Consider the following 22127-nt stretch of genomic DNA (forward strand, 5'->3'; position numbering starts at 1 on the left):
TAAATAATAAACGGTCAACAGGCCTAAATATAAAATTACAAAAATATATAATGTTCTTTATTATCCCCAATATATTTGTTCTTTATATGATTTTTTTTAAAGTAATGAATTAGTTTTGAATTATATACATTTATTTTGATAAGTTCCTATTTATTTATGTCCTGTATCCTTCTTTGGCTCCCATAATTTATGGATATATATATATATATATATATATATATATATATATATATATATATATATATATATATATATATATATATATATATATATATATAAATAAATAAAAATCACTTTTACTTTGAAGACTAACACCAAGACTTCCTGGCCTGCCTGAGGTTGGGTAACTTGACGCACGTCGGGCGCAATGGTTTGTATCGATGTGCGCGCTGGCGTCTCCCTGTCAGAAGAGCGTGTGTGGAGGCCGACCTGCGGCCAATCACCCAGCGGACTGTTGGAGGGCAAAGTTTACAGAGCAACCTAAATATCCAACTCTTCTATCTCCCTCACGCGGACAGGCTCCAGCCGCACGGGGAGGGGGGTGTGCTGAACCGGCGCGTGTGTGTGGGTTTCGTGCAGCATGTAGCCAGGACTGATGACAGCTGCTTTATGGTGCGTATTATTAATATAATGTTTAATGAAGTGGTTTGCGACGGGAGGAAGAAGGTCTTGTCTGTGCGGATGTGACCGTCACCTCCGTGAACAATGTTGTTGTTGTTGTTTCAGCCGGTTCTCTCTCTGCCCCGGCCCTCTGCGTGCTCCCCCCGTCCGCTGCACCGATCCGAGCCCCGGTGACCTGCCGGAGCCATGGGTGGGAGTCTGGGCTGCCACCGCTCCATCCCCAGGGACCCCACAGACTTCAGCTGCGGCAAGCGCAAATTCAGCGCCGCGTGTAACTTCGGCCACATCCTGGTGAACCAGGAGCGGCTGAACATCAACACGGCCACGGAGGAGGAACTCATGACTCTGCCGGGAGTCAACCGCATCGTCGCGCGGAACATTGTGGAGTACCGGGACTGTATCGGCGGGTTCAAGAAGGTGGAGGACCTGGCTCTGGTGAGCGGGATCGGGGCCACCAAGCTGGAGGTGATCAAACTGGAAATATGCGTCTCCAGCAGGACCAGTTCGTCCCAGCATTCCCCGTCGTCGCTGCGCAAAGATCTGGATCACCAGTCGTGCACCGGGATGAACATTAACACCGCCACCCCGGCGCAGCTCATGAGCATCCGAGGCATCACGGAGAAGATCGCCAAGAACATCGTGTCCTACCGGGCGCAACACGGCGCCTTCAAAAGCATCGAGGACCTGGTGAGGGTCAACCACATCAACAGCTCCCTGCTGGACAAAATCCGCTTCCAGGTGTTCGTGGAGCGCTCCAGGGCGCCGTCCACCAACACCAATGGAGGGCTCACCTGCACAATTAAGTCCCACCCGAGCCCGACTTCATTCAGTCTCAGGAGCGACGACCTGGACCTCCCGCCCGGAGGACCGACCCAGATCATCTCCGTGCGGCCCAACGTGGAGCCGCCATCCGGCCTGCGGGACGGGAAGCCCGTGGTGCGTCTGGCCACCTGGAGCCTGCAGGGCTGCTCCTGCGACAAGGCCAACAACCCGGGGGTCAAGGAGGTGGTGTGCATGACCCTGCTGGAGAATGAGTGAGTAAAACGTGCAGTGCACCTGCAGCCACGACATTTGATCAGCAATCAATCAATAAATAAAAGTGAGGCAAAGCTTCATCATTTTATGTCCTTAAAGTCTTCCAAAACATGTTTCCCTCCTCTTTTTTAATATGGGGGTATCGGGGCCGTTCTTGGTGGGTTTCTGTCATGATGCTGTTCCTACACGTTAAGAGCAACCACAGATTTATAAAAGGTTCAGTTCGTTTTGTTAAGTTTATTATTTAGTAAAATGTTCTAAAGTACAACAAAACCCAAAGGTTGTGGATTATTAGTTCATCTTGTGTCCCTGTGTCTAGTTTTAAGACTCCCTCCCTCCCTCCCTCCCTCACACAGGGTGAGAGCAGGTTCAATAAGGGTTAAAAAATATATCTTTACCCAGTGATTTAACTAAAAGGCTTATTTGACCAAAAATGAACCTCACACTATATATTTAAAATATAAAATATATATATATATATTTTTTTTTTATAAAAAGAACTTGGAAATTCAACAAATGTAAGTTAAAGAAAAAAAAAAAAAAGATTTAAACGGTAAACTATTTTTTGGAAAAATTGCAAATATTTGTATAAATACATATTAATGGTCATAAAACCATCTGTGCAACAAGAATAAAGTCTGCAGCAGTGTATAATAAACGCAGTATAACCTAAACGAATACACACAAAGAAAGAAAACGTGGCACATGGATGTTAGAGAACTACTTTCTATTTGCATTTATATTACAAGGCAACAAAGCATTAAAACAGGGACACACTTTGCCGCTGATGCAACTCTTATTCTGTGATTCACAGCACTGTTGTTTGACAAAAACTCCCCTGTAAAGAAAACGAGTGGCGAAACGCCTCCAGAGAGCACCGCAATCTGTGAAGGACCACTTCGGGTGACCGTGTTCCTTTTGCCCAAACTGCAGCATTCATCCAAATAGCAGGAACATCGGCCTCCTGTGAATCCGGGTTAATCTGCCCCGATAAACCCAGAGAGCAGTGGTTCAGTGTCGGGTTCCCGCAATCAATAAATAGCGAGATTAATTCACCTTGTCCCAACGCTCTATTAGCTTGGGGCTGAGATTGCTCGGCTTGATACGACACACGTGATGTACGTTTTGCTCTGCGCACATGACCCTCGCTCTTTTGTTGGTAAATGCACGCCATGTCTTGAGGGGCGGCGTGACCAGACATTTGAAGGGCCCCGGAGCTCTTAAACAGGGTGATGGGTTTATCTCAACGCTCTTCGGCCTGTTTTTAATCGGCATTCTTTGGAGATATTGCATGAAAGGCTGGCGGCTGAAAACGATGAGAGAAAGAGGTCCGGGTGTCTGTTCGACTTGTGAATTACTGATTTGGTACAGTTCTCCTTTTCTTCTTTTTTTTTAAACATTTAAGCATTTGTAAACAGCGAAAAGTAAGACTTATGAGACTCAATCAAAAAGTGAGCGTGCGCAATCGTTTTCAAAGGTCTCCGTTTCTATCCGTCCACACTAAAATGCAACCCCGGAGTTGTTTCGAACGGAAAACGGCTTCAGCAGCGTTTTATTATTTTTTTTAACTTCTTTTTAGGGATTGTGAAAAGCAGAAGTAGTGTCGACACTCGGCCTGAATGTAGCAAAAGTAATGAATGTTGAAATGAAAATGCATTACAAATGAGTCTCCTCTCAAACGCATTCACAGCGTTGCACTTGGTGGTGGTACAAGTGATGGCACCAAAAGAGAGCTTGACAGTAGTTCAAACTCTGCCTGCTTCCACATTGGTTTTGTTGAGAGTTGCAAAAACAAGCACTTTATGCCTTTGGCAAAAATTATGTTTCAGGGCTGATGGTCTAGGATTTTAGTTTCATTTCAGCCAAATACTACTTTCTGTCTGCTGGAGGCGATCTCAGAGTGATGGCCTACGTAGAGTGACCAGGACCTCTCATCGCCACGCCCAATGTGTTAAATTACGAGCTACCAGCGTGAACACAATTTAGGTTTAGGCAACAAAGCTACGATATTAGGGTTAGAAAAAGATCACGGTCTGGGTCAGAATAAGTCACGTTACGTTTCTTACGTAACGTAACCTTTGCAAACAGCTCCTGAATGAAAGCGAAAGAGACGGAAAATGAGAGAGAGAAACTATAAAACCGAATAGAAATAACACGTTATTATTTGATCGGCTGATAACACGTACGGTGGGTAAACACTCTTTCAGCACAGTTACATTATTTATGCCATGTAAGTTAAAATGGTGAAATAATGAGTAATAAACAATAATTTACACTGGAGAGGCTTTGTGAAAAACTAAGTGTCCTAGACGGAGGCTGCTCCCCTCTGGCCAGCTGTTGACTGAAGAACGTAAAATGATTAAATGTTAAATGTACTGCAAAGAATGTGTGGAATGAGTTCCTTCATTTCAGATGATTGCGATCATCCATGTTTATCCACGCCCAGTACATATTGGGTGAAGCCTTGGAGCCTCACATGACTAATCTGTTTGACAAAGGAGCGCGTGTCGTGGTATTTGTTTTTTAATAAGAATTGTCCGGTTACCTTTGGCACCTTTTTTTTATAGATCTTCCTCCACACACACCCACCCATCCTTTTGTAAATCTCCACCACTTCCCCCCTCGCTCATGCCTCCTACTTCCTGTGTTCCCGAGCCATGGGTTGTAACCCTAAACGGTGATATTGTCTGGATCATTGTTAAGGAGGAGGAGGCCATACTGGAGAGTAAGTGTGTTTGCGCAGTGTGAGCAGTCACAAGGTCCAGCCTGGGTTTACACACTTCCTGGCTTTCCTCCAGGCACAAGCGGAGAGCTACTAGAGTTCAACGAACTCCTGCTTTCCAAAGGTTACGCAGCAAACTGCGCTCAGCCGCACCACAGCCTGCTGAAGTGAGTAATCAGCCAGCCTTCAGTCAGCCTCACACACACACACGAGCGCACACACACACAGCTGAAGCCAAGTGAAAGAGCCGCCACAAGCTCTTAACAGCAGGGCTGACGTGCATCAAGGTGTAGACGTGAGCCGACAGGGACTCACTGGATTCAGAGCCGACGTGGCCGCGGTGGTGAAAAGCTTTTGTTGCTGTCAAGTCTGCTCCAAGGGATCGTCTTTTTCTGCCTGGCAGCATGTCGGAGGCCATTTCTGGGGGGTTTAAATTTTTGTTTTTTTAATGCTTTATTAATTTGTGGTTCTTCTCTTGCGTCACAGAGGGGGAAAAAAAATATATGTCCGCCTCAGTTTTGAAACATTCACGTCGTCGCGTCTTCCGAGCTGCACGAAGCAAGCATTTTATGCAACGAACAATTTTATCCATCCTTCTCTCAAATTGTAGAGCAGGGCTGCAGGAGAGAGAACGACCGTACGGTGTGACAGCTTCTATTCATCCAGTGCAGCGTCCCACCTACCTGATGGCACACAGGAAGTACTAAAACACATGCAATTGAGTTACAAGGTCGGCAGTGAGAAAAGGGTTTGTCCAAAGAACGGTGTGCTCTTTGATATTAGATCTTTTGTCATCTCTTTTATTATGTTTTTGGTGTGAGTTATTGTGGACGAGCCGGTAGATGTGAGCGTGACTTCTGTGAAGGCAATGTAAAAGCAATAGTTCCACATTTATGGGAAAATGTGTTTACTCTTTTCAAGAGTTAGATGAGAAAATCTATTTGAGCGTTAAGTACCGAGTCAGTACACGGTATGGTTAGCTTAGCTTAGCATAAAGGCTAGGAGCAAGCTAGCATTCCTCAGTCTAAAAGTTTTTTAAAAAAAGACACCTATCCCCAAAATCTCTTATCGTATCTAGCTCGCATCTTTTTGTCGTCGTATCTGTACGGGAACAGAAATGTAAAAAAAAGGAACAGATTTGTGGGTTTATGTGCTGGAACTCGTCTCTGCAGCCGCTGCAGTGACGGTGCACAACATCCCAAAGGGAGGTTGCCAGGTACCAGTGGGACGACAGCCCGCTGACCGTTATCTACAACTGGCTAAAGCATCTCAGCTCGGAGGCACTGGACTGTCGGGTACATTATTTCCTCGTCAATAAATACTTCCACCACGGCGTTGTAAAGAGTTATTTTAATTGCTGCGTACGACAAAACCCAAAGACAAAAGGTGAAAGGAACCATTCCCATTCATCCCGGGGCTTTATGACTCTGCTTCGGTCAACATCGCTTTCCGTGACTTCAACACGCCGAACTTTCAAAGCCACAATATTACTCAAGGTTGTTGTTTTTTCTTCTTCTTCTTCACCACAATGTCAAGACACCAGGTTTTGTTTTCAGTGGTGCTGTGTCTGTCGGCGACCCCTGACCTTGCCGACAGAGCTAATGGTGATATGGGATGGATGGCTGACATCACACGTGAAGTGGAGAGCTGCTAAAAGCTAGTTGTAGTGCACTGCAGGTCAGAGGGAAGAGACACCAGACCAAGAGACCTGCATCCTCGTTGTGTCAGCCATAGCGGCGCTTTCTTCAGGTTTGTGCTCGGTTTCATTTTTTAATAATAACTCAGATGTGCATCCGACAGATCGTTTATGAATTTGACGAAACATTAGCATCGAACACAATCGATGACATTGACTGAAATCCTGGTTCAACGAGGCGTTGATAATCTCACCGTCCTGCCTTTCACATTCGGTATCGACGCCCCCTTCCTTCATGTCGACGGCCACATGTTTACACTGGAGCCACTGAAGGCAATTACGTGATAATGAGCGGTCGGTCTTTTGAGTGACAGGCCTATAGATGGCCGCTGCTGTCGTTCGCTCTTTTTTTGTTAATCGCATTACTCTAATCGGACATGCTTCTGCTCCTTGTGTAGCTTATCAATTCTCTACTGAGAACTACCAGCTGAGAATCTGTGAACGGCTGCATTCACACACAGCATTTCATTCTCTTGGTCTGTCACATGATGGGGAAAGAGGTGTCTTTTTAAATCAGCAGGTGTTTTTTTTTGTGTGTTCCCGATAAGTCAACTTCCCAGCATGGATACTTGAATAGCCCTTATTTATTATAGTCTTAATGGTTTTCCTTCCTCCGTTCACGTGAAGGAGACCGAGACCGAGACCGAGCCGGGGTTAAAGGAAACAAAGTGTGTTTTATGTGCGGCCCACAAAGTACTATTGATGTATTTACAAGAACACTTTTATCCACACATTTGTATTTATTTTTGTCATTTCAAATAAATGATCAAATACATTTTTTTTTTCTCCAGTTTTTATTCATCTGTTGAAAGTTTTTAATAGCTCTTAAAACGTTAGTGTAAAAAGCATGCTCTGTGTTTTTATTTTATTATTTAAGTACAACATATGTGATATAAATTAAGACTTATTATTATTATTATTATTATTATGTGACTAGTTTAGCGTGATTACACCAAGGAAGCAAATCTTTTGAAACTAGTATGGAGCACATTATTCTCCACAAAGTGCATTCTCATTCTTTGATACCGTAACATGCATTTGCACCCGCAGCAGGGCCACTCCCAGGCTTAGCAATGGACTGTACACATGCCCACAAATCTGTTGACTGAAACGTACGCAAGCCCAGCAGCTGTCGAGATGATGTACCCAACATCTGTGCTCGGTATATTAGGCCCGGATTATGAGATAGGCGGGCACGGAGTTTTGGCAGCAGCGTCACACACTCTTTTAATCCCTTTACTGACGGAGCTATCAGTAAACACGCTGGGTGTTCACATCTCAGGGACATTAGTGAATAGCTCTTTGATTTCACGGAGACGACCTTATTCACTAAAGGAATCCAGTGCGATTGAGGCCAGCGTGGGTACTGAGGTCATGAGGATGGGGTGCTGCAAAGGGAGTGCTCTGCTGAGCTGACGCAGGGTGCTGGGTGCTGGGTGCTCATGTGGAAATTTCCATTGGCGCAGCATTTTTATTGCCATTGGACAGTGAGTTAGGGGCATTGCCCAACACAGTGCTCCCAACCCAATTTATTTTTTGCTTTAAAAAAAACAGCTGATTAGGGCTCGTTTGTGTCCTGCAGCAGCAAATCAAACAGACTTGCTATCGTCACCAGTTAGATAAACACCGCTCACTTTAATCAGGGGGGGGGGGGGATTGAAACAAAGGAGGCATTGCCTTATATAGGCGCTAGGGATTTCTAGAAATAGTGGTCGGAATAGTGCACCTTAAAGGAACCGTGTGTATGATTTTAGGGTGAAAAGAAAGTAAAGAAACTTTTTACATCACTACAGCAGAATAATCCTCCTCACATTGCTCGCCAGCACAGGCGGCTGGAATTGTTTGTCATTTGCGACCGATCCAAACGGTTGTTATTGATTTATTACTTCCGAGTCTCTTAGCTCATAGTTATGCTTTTAATATTACTGTTAAGAGTTAAATGTGTGGTGAACTGCAGCCCTCTCCTCATTCAGGGCGAGAGGCATTACTTACGAGCGAGGTCGTCTCCGCCGCTGACGCCCGTCACTTCTTATGCAACCTTGGGTCTGTCCTCAGATTTGCCTTTTTTTTAATCTGACAAATACCGAAGCAGACGCTCTGTTTTGCCCCGGCACGTTGTGTTTGTGTCTGCACAGCGGCACCAGATATGGGGCCCAGAGATCCACCTCTGTTGTCACGGTGACACTGATGGATTAGGCTCGATGTCACGGGAGTGTTTCTGCGAGCTCTGTGTGTGTTTTTGCACCGCCACTTTCTCAAAGTGTTGTTTGCATCAGGGCTATCTCCTATAGACACAGCACATTTTATTGGCCTCTAAAAGCCTGGAAGCACAATCGAAGCACTCGCTGCATCGCGCACACTCAGCGTTTTCCTTCATCTCCTCACGACAGCGCAGGTCAACTCGGGGCGCGCTGGGACTGAATCCTGGCCGGAGGAATCGGGATCTTCCCGTTTTCATAGTGCGCTGCGATCACACCTCCAGGTATTGTGTCTGTGACTGCAGGCCTGTTTGTTCTGAATACAGCATTTGTGGACTCTGCTGATTACGAAGCAGTTTCTGCTCCGACTGTGTGTTGCGTAACGGGAGGTTGTTCAGTTGGGCGGGGCAGGCAGTGGAAAAGTGAAATAAGGAATATTGATACTGCTCGTCCATTTGCAAAGAGGAGTTCAATGGCATTGTTATGTAAAGAGAGAGTAGCTCTCATTTCATGGCTTTTTCACCACAGTTTCTGGATACTGGAGATAATCTGATCTGGATGTATTTCAGCTTTACAAACTTAAACAATACACAATGAAATAGTAGTGAAAAACAATGTATAGGTTTTGTGTGCATGGACACAAGTTTTTTTTTTTTTCGTGGTGCACCCACAAATTAAATGCCTCCATGCGACAACGCGATGTTCAGAGAGAGTGAGGTGGTGTTAAATATCGGAAGGTAGGACGGTGGATAAGTCCAACAGACACAGGACTTTCAACCACGAGACCGATGTTCGACAACCCCCACATCCCAATTGTATCCAGTTATATTTAGCCCATCCATTCTGGTTTTGTTTAACATAATGTCGTCCTGTCTGAGCGACATGAAATAAAAACATTTTTTTGTGTCCACGCTGTTTCGGCTGCAACATTGGCTTCATGCTACTTTGCTGTTTCGCAGAAAATGTTTTAAACCGCAACCGAAATGCAACGATACCGACGAGCAAAAAGATGCAAGAAAAAATGCACCACGACCCTGTTTTGCTCCCATGGTGGGCCGATCTCCATGGTGGGCCGATCACACCGGACTTTAAATGTACTGAGCTTCCCAAAGAATGAACCCTGAAAGCCCGGCTTAGGCTGTGAACCCTGCAAAACTCATCAGTAAGTTATTACCCTTGTGCCGTGTGGAACATTGGCCGCCTCGAGACCTGCAGGCTGTTGCGTAAGAAGAGCCAGCATCTATAACGCATTTAAAACAAACGTTGTTCCCTTTTTCACACGACAACGGCAGTAAATCCACTAAGCGGTGCACCAACATATCAGAATAACCGCGGGCAGGATATTTCTGACTCAGCCTGTTCAGCTTTCGTATAATAGTAATAGGCCCTGAGTTTTCCACCCGTCGAGAGCTATTTTTCACCGCCGTGCCTCTTTATCCTTCACCTACTGGACGGGCTGCTGAATATGCATCAGCAGCTGCTTCAATTGGTTCTAATTCCAGTCACAGTGGATGTGTTGAGGTTTAAGATGTACATACCTTCAACTAGTTCTGATTGTGGCTGTAAACTGTAAAAGTCCTGGTACAACGCAATGATTTTTTTTTTGTCTGAATACATCAATAGTACTTAATATTCCCTCTTAATGAAGAACACACACCAGTTGTTTGTGTACGTGAGGTCAACTGAAGTGTTTAAAAGGCCTCTTGAGGATATTCTGTTTGACTCGGGTCAAAAGAAAATGGAGATTGTTCGTTGTTGTGCTGACGACGCACGCCAGTGGGTCGTTGTGTAAACACCGGTACCCTTGAAGTGACACGGATATCAATAGAGTGCTTTACTCGATACTCATCATGTGAATGGAAACCGTGCGTGCCTCCCACTGGTTGGCTAATTGCCACCACGCGGTGCTCGATAACGCCCCGTTCCTCGACTAACGAAACCGCCCCTCCAGTTCCGTCGTAACCAGGAGGGCGTTTGTTGTTTCCAGAGGTTGCGTGCATCGTTTGCTGAAGCGTCCTCTGCCTGTACCCCGTTGTATCCGAACGTCCGTCCCACTCTTTATTTCTACGGCCACGGTCCTCAACTGATGCGCTTTTTAAGTGAATAACAGGATGTTGCACTTAAGAAATTGTTTCCGCTTTCTGTAAAACCTGCAACACAAGGTGAATGATATCCCTTTGGTGGGGAGGTCTCCTCTGCCGTCTTTCCTGTCGGAGCGGGATGCAGCCTGACAGGCGGAGTGCTCGCTCTCCTCTTGGCCGATGTTGTCCTTCACAGACTTTTTTTTTTTTGTAGGGCAACCTTTGCAGAGGATTTGTGCCCTAACTCCTCTCTGTCCTCCATCACAATTGCCGAGTGATTACGTTACGTGTGATGCTGCTGCTGCTGCTGCCCGGTGACTCAGGGAAGTGAATGTGAGTCAGTCTGGAGAGGTAGCAGAGCTCCTGTAATGCAGCAGCAGCAGGCCTTCACTAATAGAAAATGTTACGCAATGTGATTTTTCTGTACGGATTAGGAGGTTAGAGGTGAACGAGGGGCAACGCGTTGCCACCAACTTCGTTTTTATTGTGTTGTGAATCACTTTATAACATATGGCGCCTGCAGGCTGAGCTGTGTGTGTGTGTGTGTGTGTGTGTGTGTGTGTGTGTGTTTGTGTGTGTGTGTGTGTGTGCGTGCGCATTAGAATAATGCCTCGTGTAACTGCAGCAGCGCTTTTTATCTCCTGGCTCGAATGTAATAAACGGCTCAGATTGAGCTCTGGAAGAGTTTTTTTGGGGGGAAACTTATTCCACTTTCAGGGACAAAGAAGACATTTGTATATTTTTTATTGTGCTTGGTCTGGAAAGTCATTTAAAAAAAAAAAAAAAAAAAAAAAAGTATACGGATAAATGTTTATTGGGCTCTAAAGGCCCCCCTCTTTCACAGCGCAATAATGTGTTTACTACACCAATCCAAACTCCCTCAATAAGAGTTATAGAGTTATTCAGCTGCCTGACAGCTTATAAAAACATTGAATGTGCCCCGAGCACATTTTTGATCGCGTTGAGGATCCAGTTTGGCCAGTGCCACTTGTATCTGTTGTGTCAACACAATCACACGTTCACTGTGTGCACGATCATAGAATACATGGCCAGGTTTAGGCATTAAACATTAAACATTTCTCACGCTTATAGACACAAATGTTACGTTTTAAAACTCATTACGAGCAAATTGTTTTTTTTCAAGCTCCGACCTTAAAAGTTCCATGCAGAAAATTAGTTCCCAGGAATTAAATCTGCATTTAAATGAGAAATCACTCATGAATATCGATGTGATTTAGCCTTGCGCATGCTGTAGGGTATCTGTCACGTGGTTCGTGGATCTCAGTTTGCTCGGCGTGGATGTCTGTGTGTTTTTTGTTGTTGTTTTTTTTTATTTTTTTATCCTGTGACGTAAAAGTTAAACCCCGTCCTCTCTTTTCTGTTTTTTCAGCATCAAGTTACTGGCAGTGCAGGACCTGCTGGAGCGGGAGGCTCTGGAGAAGGTAAAGCAGAGCTGATGGGTTGTAAAGAGATGTCTCACCAGAAACTCTCGCTCAGTTTCCCCATTTTATTTAATATGTCGCTGTTATGCAAATGCTGCCGCCCACCCCACCTCTCTTGTTCTCTTTCTCTCTCTCTTCTATTTCTAGGCTCACATTTGGGTTGGGACTGTGTGAGCACTCCACTGGGATCTCACACTATATATATATATATATATATATATATATATATATATATATATATATATATATATATATATGTGACACTGGTTGCTATGGGTTGGCGGGGGTGTCTGCTTCAGCAGTAATCGGGATACATTGGATAAAGATTATTTATGTGAGGGGAAAAAACAGGACTCAGACCTCCAGATTCTCAGCCTTCTCCGTCGACATTAAGTTTCCAGGTTGTCCGTCCGTCCATTCTCGTGAACGTGATATCTCAGAAACGGCTGCAGGGAATTTCTTTGAATTTAGATTAAACACCCACTGATTAGAATTTGGTGGTGAATGGTCACCTAAAAAAAACATTTTCTTGGGCCAAGTATTTATAATTAAGAATGAATTACACTAATTTTACACAAACGTCCAATAGGATCAAATGATGAAGTGATGACATTTCGGACATATACTGTATGTAAGATGCGACATGAATGGTTGGCGGAGGCTTACATGGTAGGAACTGCAAATCCAGATTGTATGGACCACGTAGCACAGCTGAAATCATAGAAATAGACGTTCGCATTCAAAATCAACTGTGCCGAGCACCATCTTCTTTCGAACTAGTCAAACGACCGGGGCAAACAGTCCAGTGTTCGTTCCACTCTCCTTCTCAGCGCTTCTCGTTCTACTCTCTTATCCTTTTGGACGTGTGCTGCACAGTCAGATCGCCCGCTCTCCTCCTGGGCGCACATGTCAGCGTTTCCATCAAACGTTCGACAGACGTCTCCGAGCGGCGCGATTGCGTCCCTGTCCGGGCCTAAAATACTCGATCGCACGTGTGCCGTGTCACTTTCTGTATTGGCTACCAGATGGATCCTTGGCAGAGAAATCAGAGCGCCGTGAAAAAAGGGAAGTAGGTCAGCAACAGTGTATTTTGGACAGCGAGAGGGAGGTGGTGGGCGGGATGAGTTACCTCTGGACAAGCTGTGGCACATCGCAGCGTTTTCACTCCTGCCAGCCTCCCACACGGGTGTTCTGCCTGTTTTCTAATCTATTCCGTCTCGTCTTATTCATCATCGCCCTCTCTTTTCATCTCTTCCTGCCGAGTGATTGAGGGACGTTGTCCGCTCTCGCTCAGTTTCTTGTTTAAAACTCCATTTTTAGGGCCTGAAATAAATGAATACATGTCTGTAAACAGCCTCTCGTTACTTTGAATGACAGTTGGAACTCTATGAATGTCATAACTTACCTATGATCTGATTGCTGTGGTGTTTTGCTTGTGGTGTGTTTGGGTTCCCCCTTCACATGTAGACGAGAGAAAGCATGTGATGAATTCTCTACACAGCTAAATAACTCTGACTTGATGTCAGACTCTATAATTATATCACAACGCTTTCCTCAAAGGGCCGTACATATAATACGAACAGCAATGAGCAAAACACACAAAAGTGCAAGTCCGAGCAATATTCTATATTTTACTTTTAAAGTTTTACGGTAGTATCTTGAAATCTAGCATGTACAGGGAGCCAGGGGAAAGAAATGGGAACAGATGTAATCTTGGCAATGTCACTCTTAAGTGGGACCATAATTTACTAAATGAACATCGTGCTGTATTGAAGAAGACGTGAAACTAGCGATTGAGACCATAAACTCATGTTCACAATGTTATGGTATTCGTCTCCTTTACAATCAAACAGTTTTTTGTAACCAGAGGACTGTTTTAAGCCCTGTAGGAGACCACCGGGGCAAAACAGACTCTCAAAAGACTAAAACATCATTTACATTCCTTTGCCCAATCTGTTGAAATGTACATCGTGAGGATTTATATCATCAATACAGTGTGGCATATCTAACTTGGTGGGTTTACACTCTACTGCATTCGTGTTTTAAATGTCCATTTGGTGTCACTTTGCTGGACATGTGTTGGTGTTAGTCACACAGACGGCGTGTGCCGGCCTCAGACCGTCGTCCTCCGGTCTGTGTGGTCGCTAAGGAACCCTCTCTGTCTGCGGTTTTGGTTCTCAAACTCACGATTACTCATACTGTAAAATGCCTTCCTGGTTACTATGAAAAAGCTTTTGCGCAAAACACAATAATGATTACGCATAACTGGACAAATAGCCTCGCTTCCCACCTTATAAAAACTTCAACCCTCCCTCTCTCTCTCTCTCTCTCTCTCTCTCTCTCTCTCTCTCTCTCTCTCTCTGTCCTTGTTGTCTTTGTGTTGTGTGGATTTTGGCAAACCCAGACACGGTTATCTGGCAGCCGTCTCGGGGGTTCAGTGAGTTCTCCTGTTTGCTCCTGAATGTCTTCATTTGTCCACCCTGCTTTAATTAGGCCCTTGTTGTTGTTGTTGTTGTTGTGATGATCACGAGTGGTTCTTTAAAAGAAGAAATGAAAGACGCTCCAATCAGGATATTTACTCAGCCTTTATTAAATCAGCTGAGATCTGAAGGCCGAAACACAGACATGCAAAGCAGGCAGAACGGAGACCAACTGCACTCCAAGAGGCTGCAGTGTTCATGACAGTCACGCGCCGAAGTAATCTAAATTGAATTAAATCGCTATTCTTAGAGCTCCTTCCTGTAGTGAGGTTGAACATGTGCTCAGGGGTGAGGATTTTTTTGTAATAATTAAAAAGATAAGAGGAAGCTGCAGTTATTATTATTTTAAAATAAAACCAAGGGCTTGAATGATTACTCGTGATAAAAATAAAAAAAAGCGTGCCTTGTCCTGTTTGGTTAGATCTCACATCTTTCACCTATTTCGTAACGCAGGCTTTGAGCCAAAAGCAGAACATAATCCTGATGATTTTTCTCAGGCCTTCTGAGTTATGATGAGGAGGGTTTTACATCCTCTGTCTGTTCTATTGGAAAACAATCATTCTAGTAATCGGATCATTAAATCCTTGGCAGTGAGACACAAGCCAGTTTTCTGTTTGTTTTTTTCTTTAGCTGTGTACCTGCATGGCGGGTCCAGGTATCACAGGACCCAGGCAGCTCTGCCAGGTGATTCCTCCCAGCCCACTGGGCTCCTCGCCAGGGCCCTGACTGCATGCTGTGCCCCACAAGATGAATTATGAGGGTGTTTTGGCGAAGTTAATACGTGTGAGCAATTAATCTTTGTTGCCTTTTACAGGCTCAAAGGCCTCTGGGGGACTACGGCTGAAAGTAAAAATCCCGTTGGGAGTTTCTGACCTCCCGACGAAAAAAAATTGCGTATTCATTTTTTATCATTCTGCGACGATAAAAGAATGCACTTCTATGCGATTGTGTATCTCGCTGCAGCCACCGAGCTGACCCGATAGACTTTGACACAGAACGGCGTTCATGGGTGTTATCTAGCGTTGCACCGCTCTTGTGAACCTGTTATGGGTTTCGAGTTTTATGTAACACTTCCAGATATCTGTCAAACTGTTTATGTGTACAGTATGTTACACGCAGCTGAATCCCAAACCAGGAGACTTTAAATGCATTCAAGAGCACAACTTGTGCTCTCATACTAAAAGTGCACGAATCACAGTAGCAGAAATTTACGTTGAACAATATTTAAAACCGGGCCTCGACTCAAAAAAATCTTTGTTTGACTTTATATGATTTTGTCGACTATTGGATTAGTTGTTTCTCCAGAAAGAGACACACAGAAGCACCGCTTTAAATCTCTAAAACCGAGCGAGCTCTCATTTGAAGGCACCTTAGTACTAAAATCCTGCTGCTAGCCTCCCGCTAACACTGGGGTTAGCTCCTCGCTAACTAGCCTCAACAACCCAACCGCAGCGCCTTCCGTTACTTGACTTTTAACGTTAATGCAGTTTAATATAAACATTTCAAGTTGCCGGGGCGAGCACAATGTAATGTAGACGAGCTGCTTGGATTTAATGTAGTTCTGCTTTCATTTAGTCTGGAGAAGCACCGGCGTTCTCCCGACTGACCTTTATCCTGAACGTGAAACGACTTTGACATCGGTTTAAACAAACGCTGCCATTAAAAAATGTTTTTTTAAAAACACGCTTTAGCAAACGTACATTTTTCCGTGAGACTTCTGCTCGTCGCCGACTCGACATTTTATCCCGACGATGTTTTGCGGAGAGTCACCGTAAATCTTAACGGATGTCATTTCAGGTCGTGTATGTGCGTGCGTGCCCCACGTGGGGTTCCTAAAGGGAAGCTCTCGGGTTAAATTTAGAGCCAGTGGCAAGTCAGCCAGCGCAGCAACCTGAGCCCTCGTGAGCATGTGAGCAGCTCCCTCGATTCCTTTCCTTTCTCCTACTTATTTCATTTCCAGCTAACCCAACTTCTGCTTTTTAGCCGACGGTGACGTCGACGAGAGGCTTCCTCTTTCCCTCTGTGTTTCCTCTACGAGATGAGGCTACTTGAGTTCACTGAACTCCATATCGTTCCTCCACTGTTAAGCAGAACTTCCGCCACCAGTTAATCTGCCCTCGGGTGTTAAAATATAGAACAAACACTGCGAGTGACCTGCACTTCTGATTGGAAACTGATCAGAAGCGGAGATGAAGTCGTGTTGGCATTTAATTATCAGATAAACATCAGGAGATATTTTCCAAGTTAACCACTGTTCCCTTTATGTATTCAAGCCCCCGTGGGCTTATCATGTTTACTATGCCATGCTTAGATTCTCATTATTATCAACTCAGTGTCCTTAGTTGGCACTAGTGTCTTATAATGTACAGTACATTGTTTCTAATAGAAAGTTAACCATGTATTACAAGTGATTTATTTACCGTGTTTCTACGTCTAAGTCAGCAGGACCTAAACTACATTCACATCATTTACAAATCATGAAGTGCAACCAACAACCAATCTGGTGTGTGCGCATCGTGCTGACAACATGTCTTCTCTCTGTTTTCTGTTGCAGTTCTGTGTGGAGTTGAACATGGGAACGCTGGCCAGCATACGCAAGTGGAAATGGCCACGAGGCCTCTGGAAAAGTGTTGTGTCTGAGAAACCCACTGGACACTCCAGCAAGGTACATCACCTCTGATACTTCTCTTTGTTTCAAGAGCAGATTTACAGCAGACATTTGAAGCAGCTGAATTGAGAGAAACAACTCACAGTTTGATATTTAAAGTTTTTTTTTTTTTTAATCATGTCATGCTGTACAAGTTGCATGAACGTCTTTACTTTTTGTTTTTCTACGTGTCCTGATTTTTTCATTAAAACGTTTCTGCACAGTTTTCTTGCAAAATTGTTTTCATTCCTTATCCTGTTTACATTTTTTAGCATTTTGAGTTTTCACTGCTGTAAAACAAAAAGCAGTTTTCATACAGAGATCACTGAGCTGTGACTAAGTTGGTAACTAGGTTGGCTGACACGTCTCTCTGTTTGAACTGAGGCCTTTTCACACAGTTTATTTCAGTTACCAACGCAAGACCTCGAGGCTCATAAGATTTTCATTTTAATAAATGTGCTTTCTTTCCCGTCCCTGTAGCGGACTGACGAATAGTCATGATGCACTCTGAAGGAGAAGATTACAGCTTAGCTTGTGACACTTCATGATGCAGCGTATGAATGAGTGGTCATAAGCTCTTCGTTAGTTACGGAGTCGGCGCTGTTAAAGGACGCCAGTATGAACTCCTGAAGCTGGACGGAGAGTACCGGGTCCGCCCCCTTTTTGTGTAGTTATAAAAATCTCACAATGATTATGAAGAAATTTGCATTTACTGTTTTTTGAAAACATTGAGTCTTCAGTGTTTCAGAATCTATAAATCGCCTGTATGCTATTCAAACTATATGTCTTATTACAAAGTATTTAAACAATAGAGTTGTATAAATATCATGTAAATGTACAAGCAGCTTGTGTTCAAAAGATCCATCATAATTTCCTCTACAATCACACGTTGGTATCTTTGGAATCTAGAAAATCCTGAGCTTTCTAATGCACTTAAATGCACCTCGACTCAAAACACACAACGGGGAAACAAAGCATTCAAACTTCACCTTTTACAGCCAGTGACATACATATATATGTACATCATTTTGGTAAAAATGAATTGTGTTTATCATTATTCTAAAGTCTTTGGGAAGATTTATGCTATTCATAACATGGCTATATGGAAATGGACATTTTTTAAATTAAATCTCCCAGTAAATGGTCAACTTTTAAACAGTAAAAATTGCCAAAACAATAGTGCATAAATACTGCATTTATGTGTATTCATGATCAAATGTATAGGCCCAATTGTAGAAGAGTAGGAGAAGACATTCAGTTGCATCATTATCTATAGATCCTGGTTAGGATCGTGTTATTGCCTTTGACATTTAGATTATATACCAGGCGATGATAAAAAAAAGTCTTATTCTTTCCTTTATTGCGTTTCCATTTACTCTGGAGTGGTAATAAAAATCGGTTTACTTACAATTAATACTTCATACTTTTCTAAGGCGACCAGAAATATGCATATAACCCTGGGGAGCTATTCCTGATTCAGTTTGGGTATCTTATTTTAGATGCATACATCTGACTCCATTTCCCATGATCCTCTTGTTCCAGGGAGTGAGCTACTCTGGCTTTCTGTGGGACACTTCGTCCGGTGTTGACCTGAAGGATGCTGTAGTCCTGGAGTCTCCAATCGTCAACGGCAACGGAAATCCTGCCTCCCCTCGACTCTACCTGGCTCACTTCTCTGTGAGTGTGAAGAGGAGTTCGGTCTCACTGATCGGAGAATGAAGACGCTCTGTGTGTTGTAATGTTAGTGCACGGATGTGCATGTTAGTGCACGGATGTGCATGTTAGTGCACGGATGTGCATGTTAGTGCATGTGTGTTGTGTTTCAGGGAATGTTGCAACACACGCAAATTTCATTATACTGCAAATATTTAATAATTGCAATGCTTTTCATCAGTGCGCCACGGACTCAAACAGCATTGTGTTAGTTATAGTGACTAAACGGACATTTATTTATTAAGTCTTTGAGGTTTCCACTTTAAAGTGGTATTAATGTTCGTAATTAACGTCAACAGTTTGGCAACAGGATGCCATACTTTGTTGTTGTGAAAACATAAAAGTTGTAAGATAGACATAATTTATACATGGACAGGAATTTTATTATTAAAGAATAATTCCAGTTCATCACTTCTATTAGTAAGGATGTCCAGTGGTACCAACGCATGTCCCTGCAATTTAGTTTTTCTTTTGTTTTTATAGCCAACTGGATTCAAATGACTAACTTGTCCCCATCAGGTGGGTTCATACGAGCTGACGGTGGTGAACGTCCACATGCAGGCCAGAGCCGCACCAGGAGAGTCCAACGGCAAGAACCACAACACGGACGAAGCCAAGTGTCCGCACCTCCCCCCCAGCATCCAGGAAACACTCAAAGGTCAGTCTGTCCGGTTGGGCCAGTAAAGGTCGCCTCTCCTACACAACACGCGGCTCAATTATAAGGGATCAGACCAAATTTGTCCCAATTTTCCCGGTATTTAAAAAAAATATATTTTACTGCACTCTCAATTCTCAATTTTTCCACACTTTTTCTTTTTATTGTCGCAACCTTTTTTCTGGCACTAGACGGCGAGTATAAACCCAAAGACTCTAAAAGTCTACTTACAGCAATACAGCTACACGCAATGTTTCCAGAGGAGAGCTCGAGCCTCGTCTTTAGTGAGTGAGAGGCGGAGAGAGAAATGGAGAGCGTCTGGAGAGAGGGATCCTCCTCTGTTGCTCTCCTGAAGGTTTCTTCCCTTTTTTCCCTGTGAAAGGTTATTTTTGGGGAGTTTTTCCTGATTTGATGTGAGGTCAAAGGTCAGGGATGTCGTATGTGTACAGATTGTAAAACCCTCTGAGGCAAACTATATAAAATAAACTGAATTGAATTGAATTAAGAGAAAGGAAGACATTTCAGACAAAGAATTCATATTTCTTAAGAAAGGTTTTATGGGAAAGCTGCATTATGTTTATAAAATCTGGGCAGTGGCCTGCAGATACTTTGTGAAGAAGGGGGCAAAAAAAACTATATGAATGAAAACTGATTAATATAAGTTTAAACCAGAGAGTCCCACTTTATTCTAGATCTTATGAGAATTAAAAGTATTAAAAAAATGAAGTTGTGGGGTGCTTATTATTTTATGATCTTAATTCTCACCAGAGTGAATGAAACGAAGCCTCTGAAACATTGTGTCCTCCATCTCTACATGAAGGTGCGTTATGATGATGTCATCCTGTGCTCAAATCCTTTCCTACGTTTCTTTCTCTTCCAGCTGAGAAGGAGTTGTTGGTGCTGGGAGATTTTGGCTCGCCCGCTCAGAGCTCAGAGCTGGACGTCCTGAGAAAGGAGAAGCTCTGTGCCCTGTTGCCATCCTCCCAGTTCACCAACATCAGCACCCGCTCGCCGCAGGGCACCCGCTGTCTGGACAACATCTGGCTGAGCCGCTCCCTCAAGAAGATCTATTCTGGTAGGTGCAGTGAACGGGCGCTTTGGGACAGTGAGATGTATATAAAAAATAAACATATATATATATATATATATATATATATATATATATATATATATATAAAAAATATATATATATATATACACAGTATATATATTGTTTAATTATTTATATATATATATATATATATATATATATATACACATATAAACAAGTCCAAAACAAGTCTTGAGTCATTTGAAAAAGGTCAGATTAAGGTCTGGAGTCAAAGTCAAGTCATTTGAGACAAGTCAACTCTCAGTCAAAGTCAATAATACACGTTTTGGTAACGTCTCGAGTCATTCAACATAACTCAAAAGTCATGTTTCAAGACAAGTCCAAGTTATGTCTCGAGTCGTTTAACTCAAAGTCAGGTCTGTAAGAATGTTTACATGACCCAAACCTCAATGATGGGCCTGATAATTAAATATCCATAAAAGGCCTGCTAGTTGCTTCATTGTATGACTGAAGGCTGACTCAACCCAATTGTTCTGGTATTTACATGTAGGACAGGACACCTTGTTTACTTTTTTTTATGCTTTTATTTCCATGAAAATATTTCCATGAAAGTAATTTGGATTGTTCGTCCGTCCATATATGTAGGTACGATCCATCCCAGTGAACGCGATACAATGTCACAAAACACAAGATTTCATGCGCTAATTATGAGAATTTCACACTAAATAATAATACATTTGATCTGCATAGAGTTTTAAAATGTCCAATGACTTTGACGTGTCTTTAAACGCTGTCGGATGTAAACTGCAACACGGTGCTTTTGTGAGAAGTTTGCACGCGGTCCCACATGGCGTCTGACTTCCCCGTCTCCTCGTGCCTCTTCCTCCAACAGGCCACTGCATGGTGGTGCGGGAGGGCTTGACCAACCCCTGGATCCCGGACAACTGGTCGTGGGGCGGCGTGGCGTCGGATCACTGCCCCGTGGTGGCCGAGTTCTACGCAGACGTGCCCCCGAAGGAGTTGAGCAGGCCCGGCATGTCCGTGGTGGACAGAGGCGACATTGTACCTAAACACGAGCGGTGACCAACAATAGAAATTTCTGCCCACACAGAAAGAAAAAAAAAAGACTGAGTAGTGTGACTGAGCTTCCTGATGAATGTGAAGAAGTGCCAAGGTTGCCTTTTTGGATTAAATGTATCAATGTACGATAGTCACTGGTCATAGAGCCATAACATGTTCCGACAATATATATATATATATATAATGTACTTTAAAAAGGAATGTGCCAAACATTTTCTATATGTATATAAAAATAAAGAGAACTCGATAGATGTTCCAGCTGTGTCCGACCTCTCATTAGTCTTATCGGGATCCTGTGAATAACCGGGCTCTCCAGCTGTGACGCTCATCTCCTCTGTCAGTCGAGAAGGGTGATAACGTCCCGGATGGAGCTCACGAAAGGCTGAGCGCTACTAAATTATGTAAGCCAGCTCCTCTGTGATGGAGATGAGCAGAGGGCCTTCGGAGGACATGCTGCTTGTGACGGTAAAAATATGTGTTGTTTTGTGAACTGGTTCAAGGGCAGAGCAATAGGGAGGATGGGGAGGAGGACAGATGGCCATATGCCTTATCGAAAACCAATACACTCTGTTCTTTGTTCTTCTGAATTCTTATCCAAGACATTCACACTGTTTCTTCGTTTGTCGTCATTAGTGGGCCCTGGAGGGGGGTGCATGTGCTTGTATAAATCACGATGTAATACAATGTATGAATGAAGAGATTTCGG

At 43.6% G+C, this 22127-nt stretch overlaps 1 protein-coding gene across 1 annotated transcript; it reads left to right on the top strand.

Annotated features, from left to right (window-relative positions):
* Positions 1-363: 363 nt before the first annotated feature.
* Positions 364-21466, top strand: eepd1 (endonuclease/exonuclease/phosphatase family domain containing 1). Its single transcript, XM_034545575.1, has 8 exons — positions 364-612; positions 727-1655; positions 11744-11795; positions 16830-16940; positions 18465-18599; positions 19155-19293; positions 20171-20365; positions 21234-21466. Exons 2-8 carry the CDS (start codon positions 808-810, stop codon positions 21422-21424), a joined length of 1671 nt encoding a protein of 556 aa, XP_034401466.1. The 5' UTR covers positions 364-612; positions 727-807; the 3' UTR covers positions 21425-21466.
* Positions 21467-22127: the final 661 nt, after the last annotated feature.

Source organism: Cyclopterus lumpus, chromosome 11 (genome assembly GCF_009769545.1).
Source record: "Cyclopterus lumpus isolate fCycLum1 chromosome 11, fCycLum1.pri, whole genome shotgun sequence".
Lineage (NCBI taxonomy): Eukaryota > Metazoa > Chordata > Actinopteri > Perciformes > Cyclopteridae > Cyclopterus > Cyclopterus lumpus.

Coding starts and splice junctions, on each gene's coding strand:
- eepd1 (XM_034545575.1), top strand. CDS start 808: ATGGGTGGGAGTCTGGGCTGCCACCGCTCCATCCCCAGGGACCCCACA. Junction 11,796..16,829: donor AGCGGGAGGCTCTGGAGAAG/GTAAAGCAGAGC, acceptor TTTCTGTTGCAG/TTCTGTGTGGAGTTGAACAT. Junction 18,600..19,154: donor TCTACCTGGCTCACTTCTCT/GTGAGTGTGAAG, acceptor TGTCCCCATCAG/GTGGGTTCATACGAGCTGAC.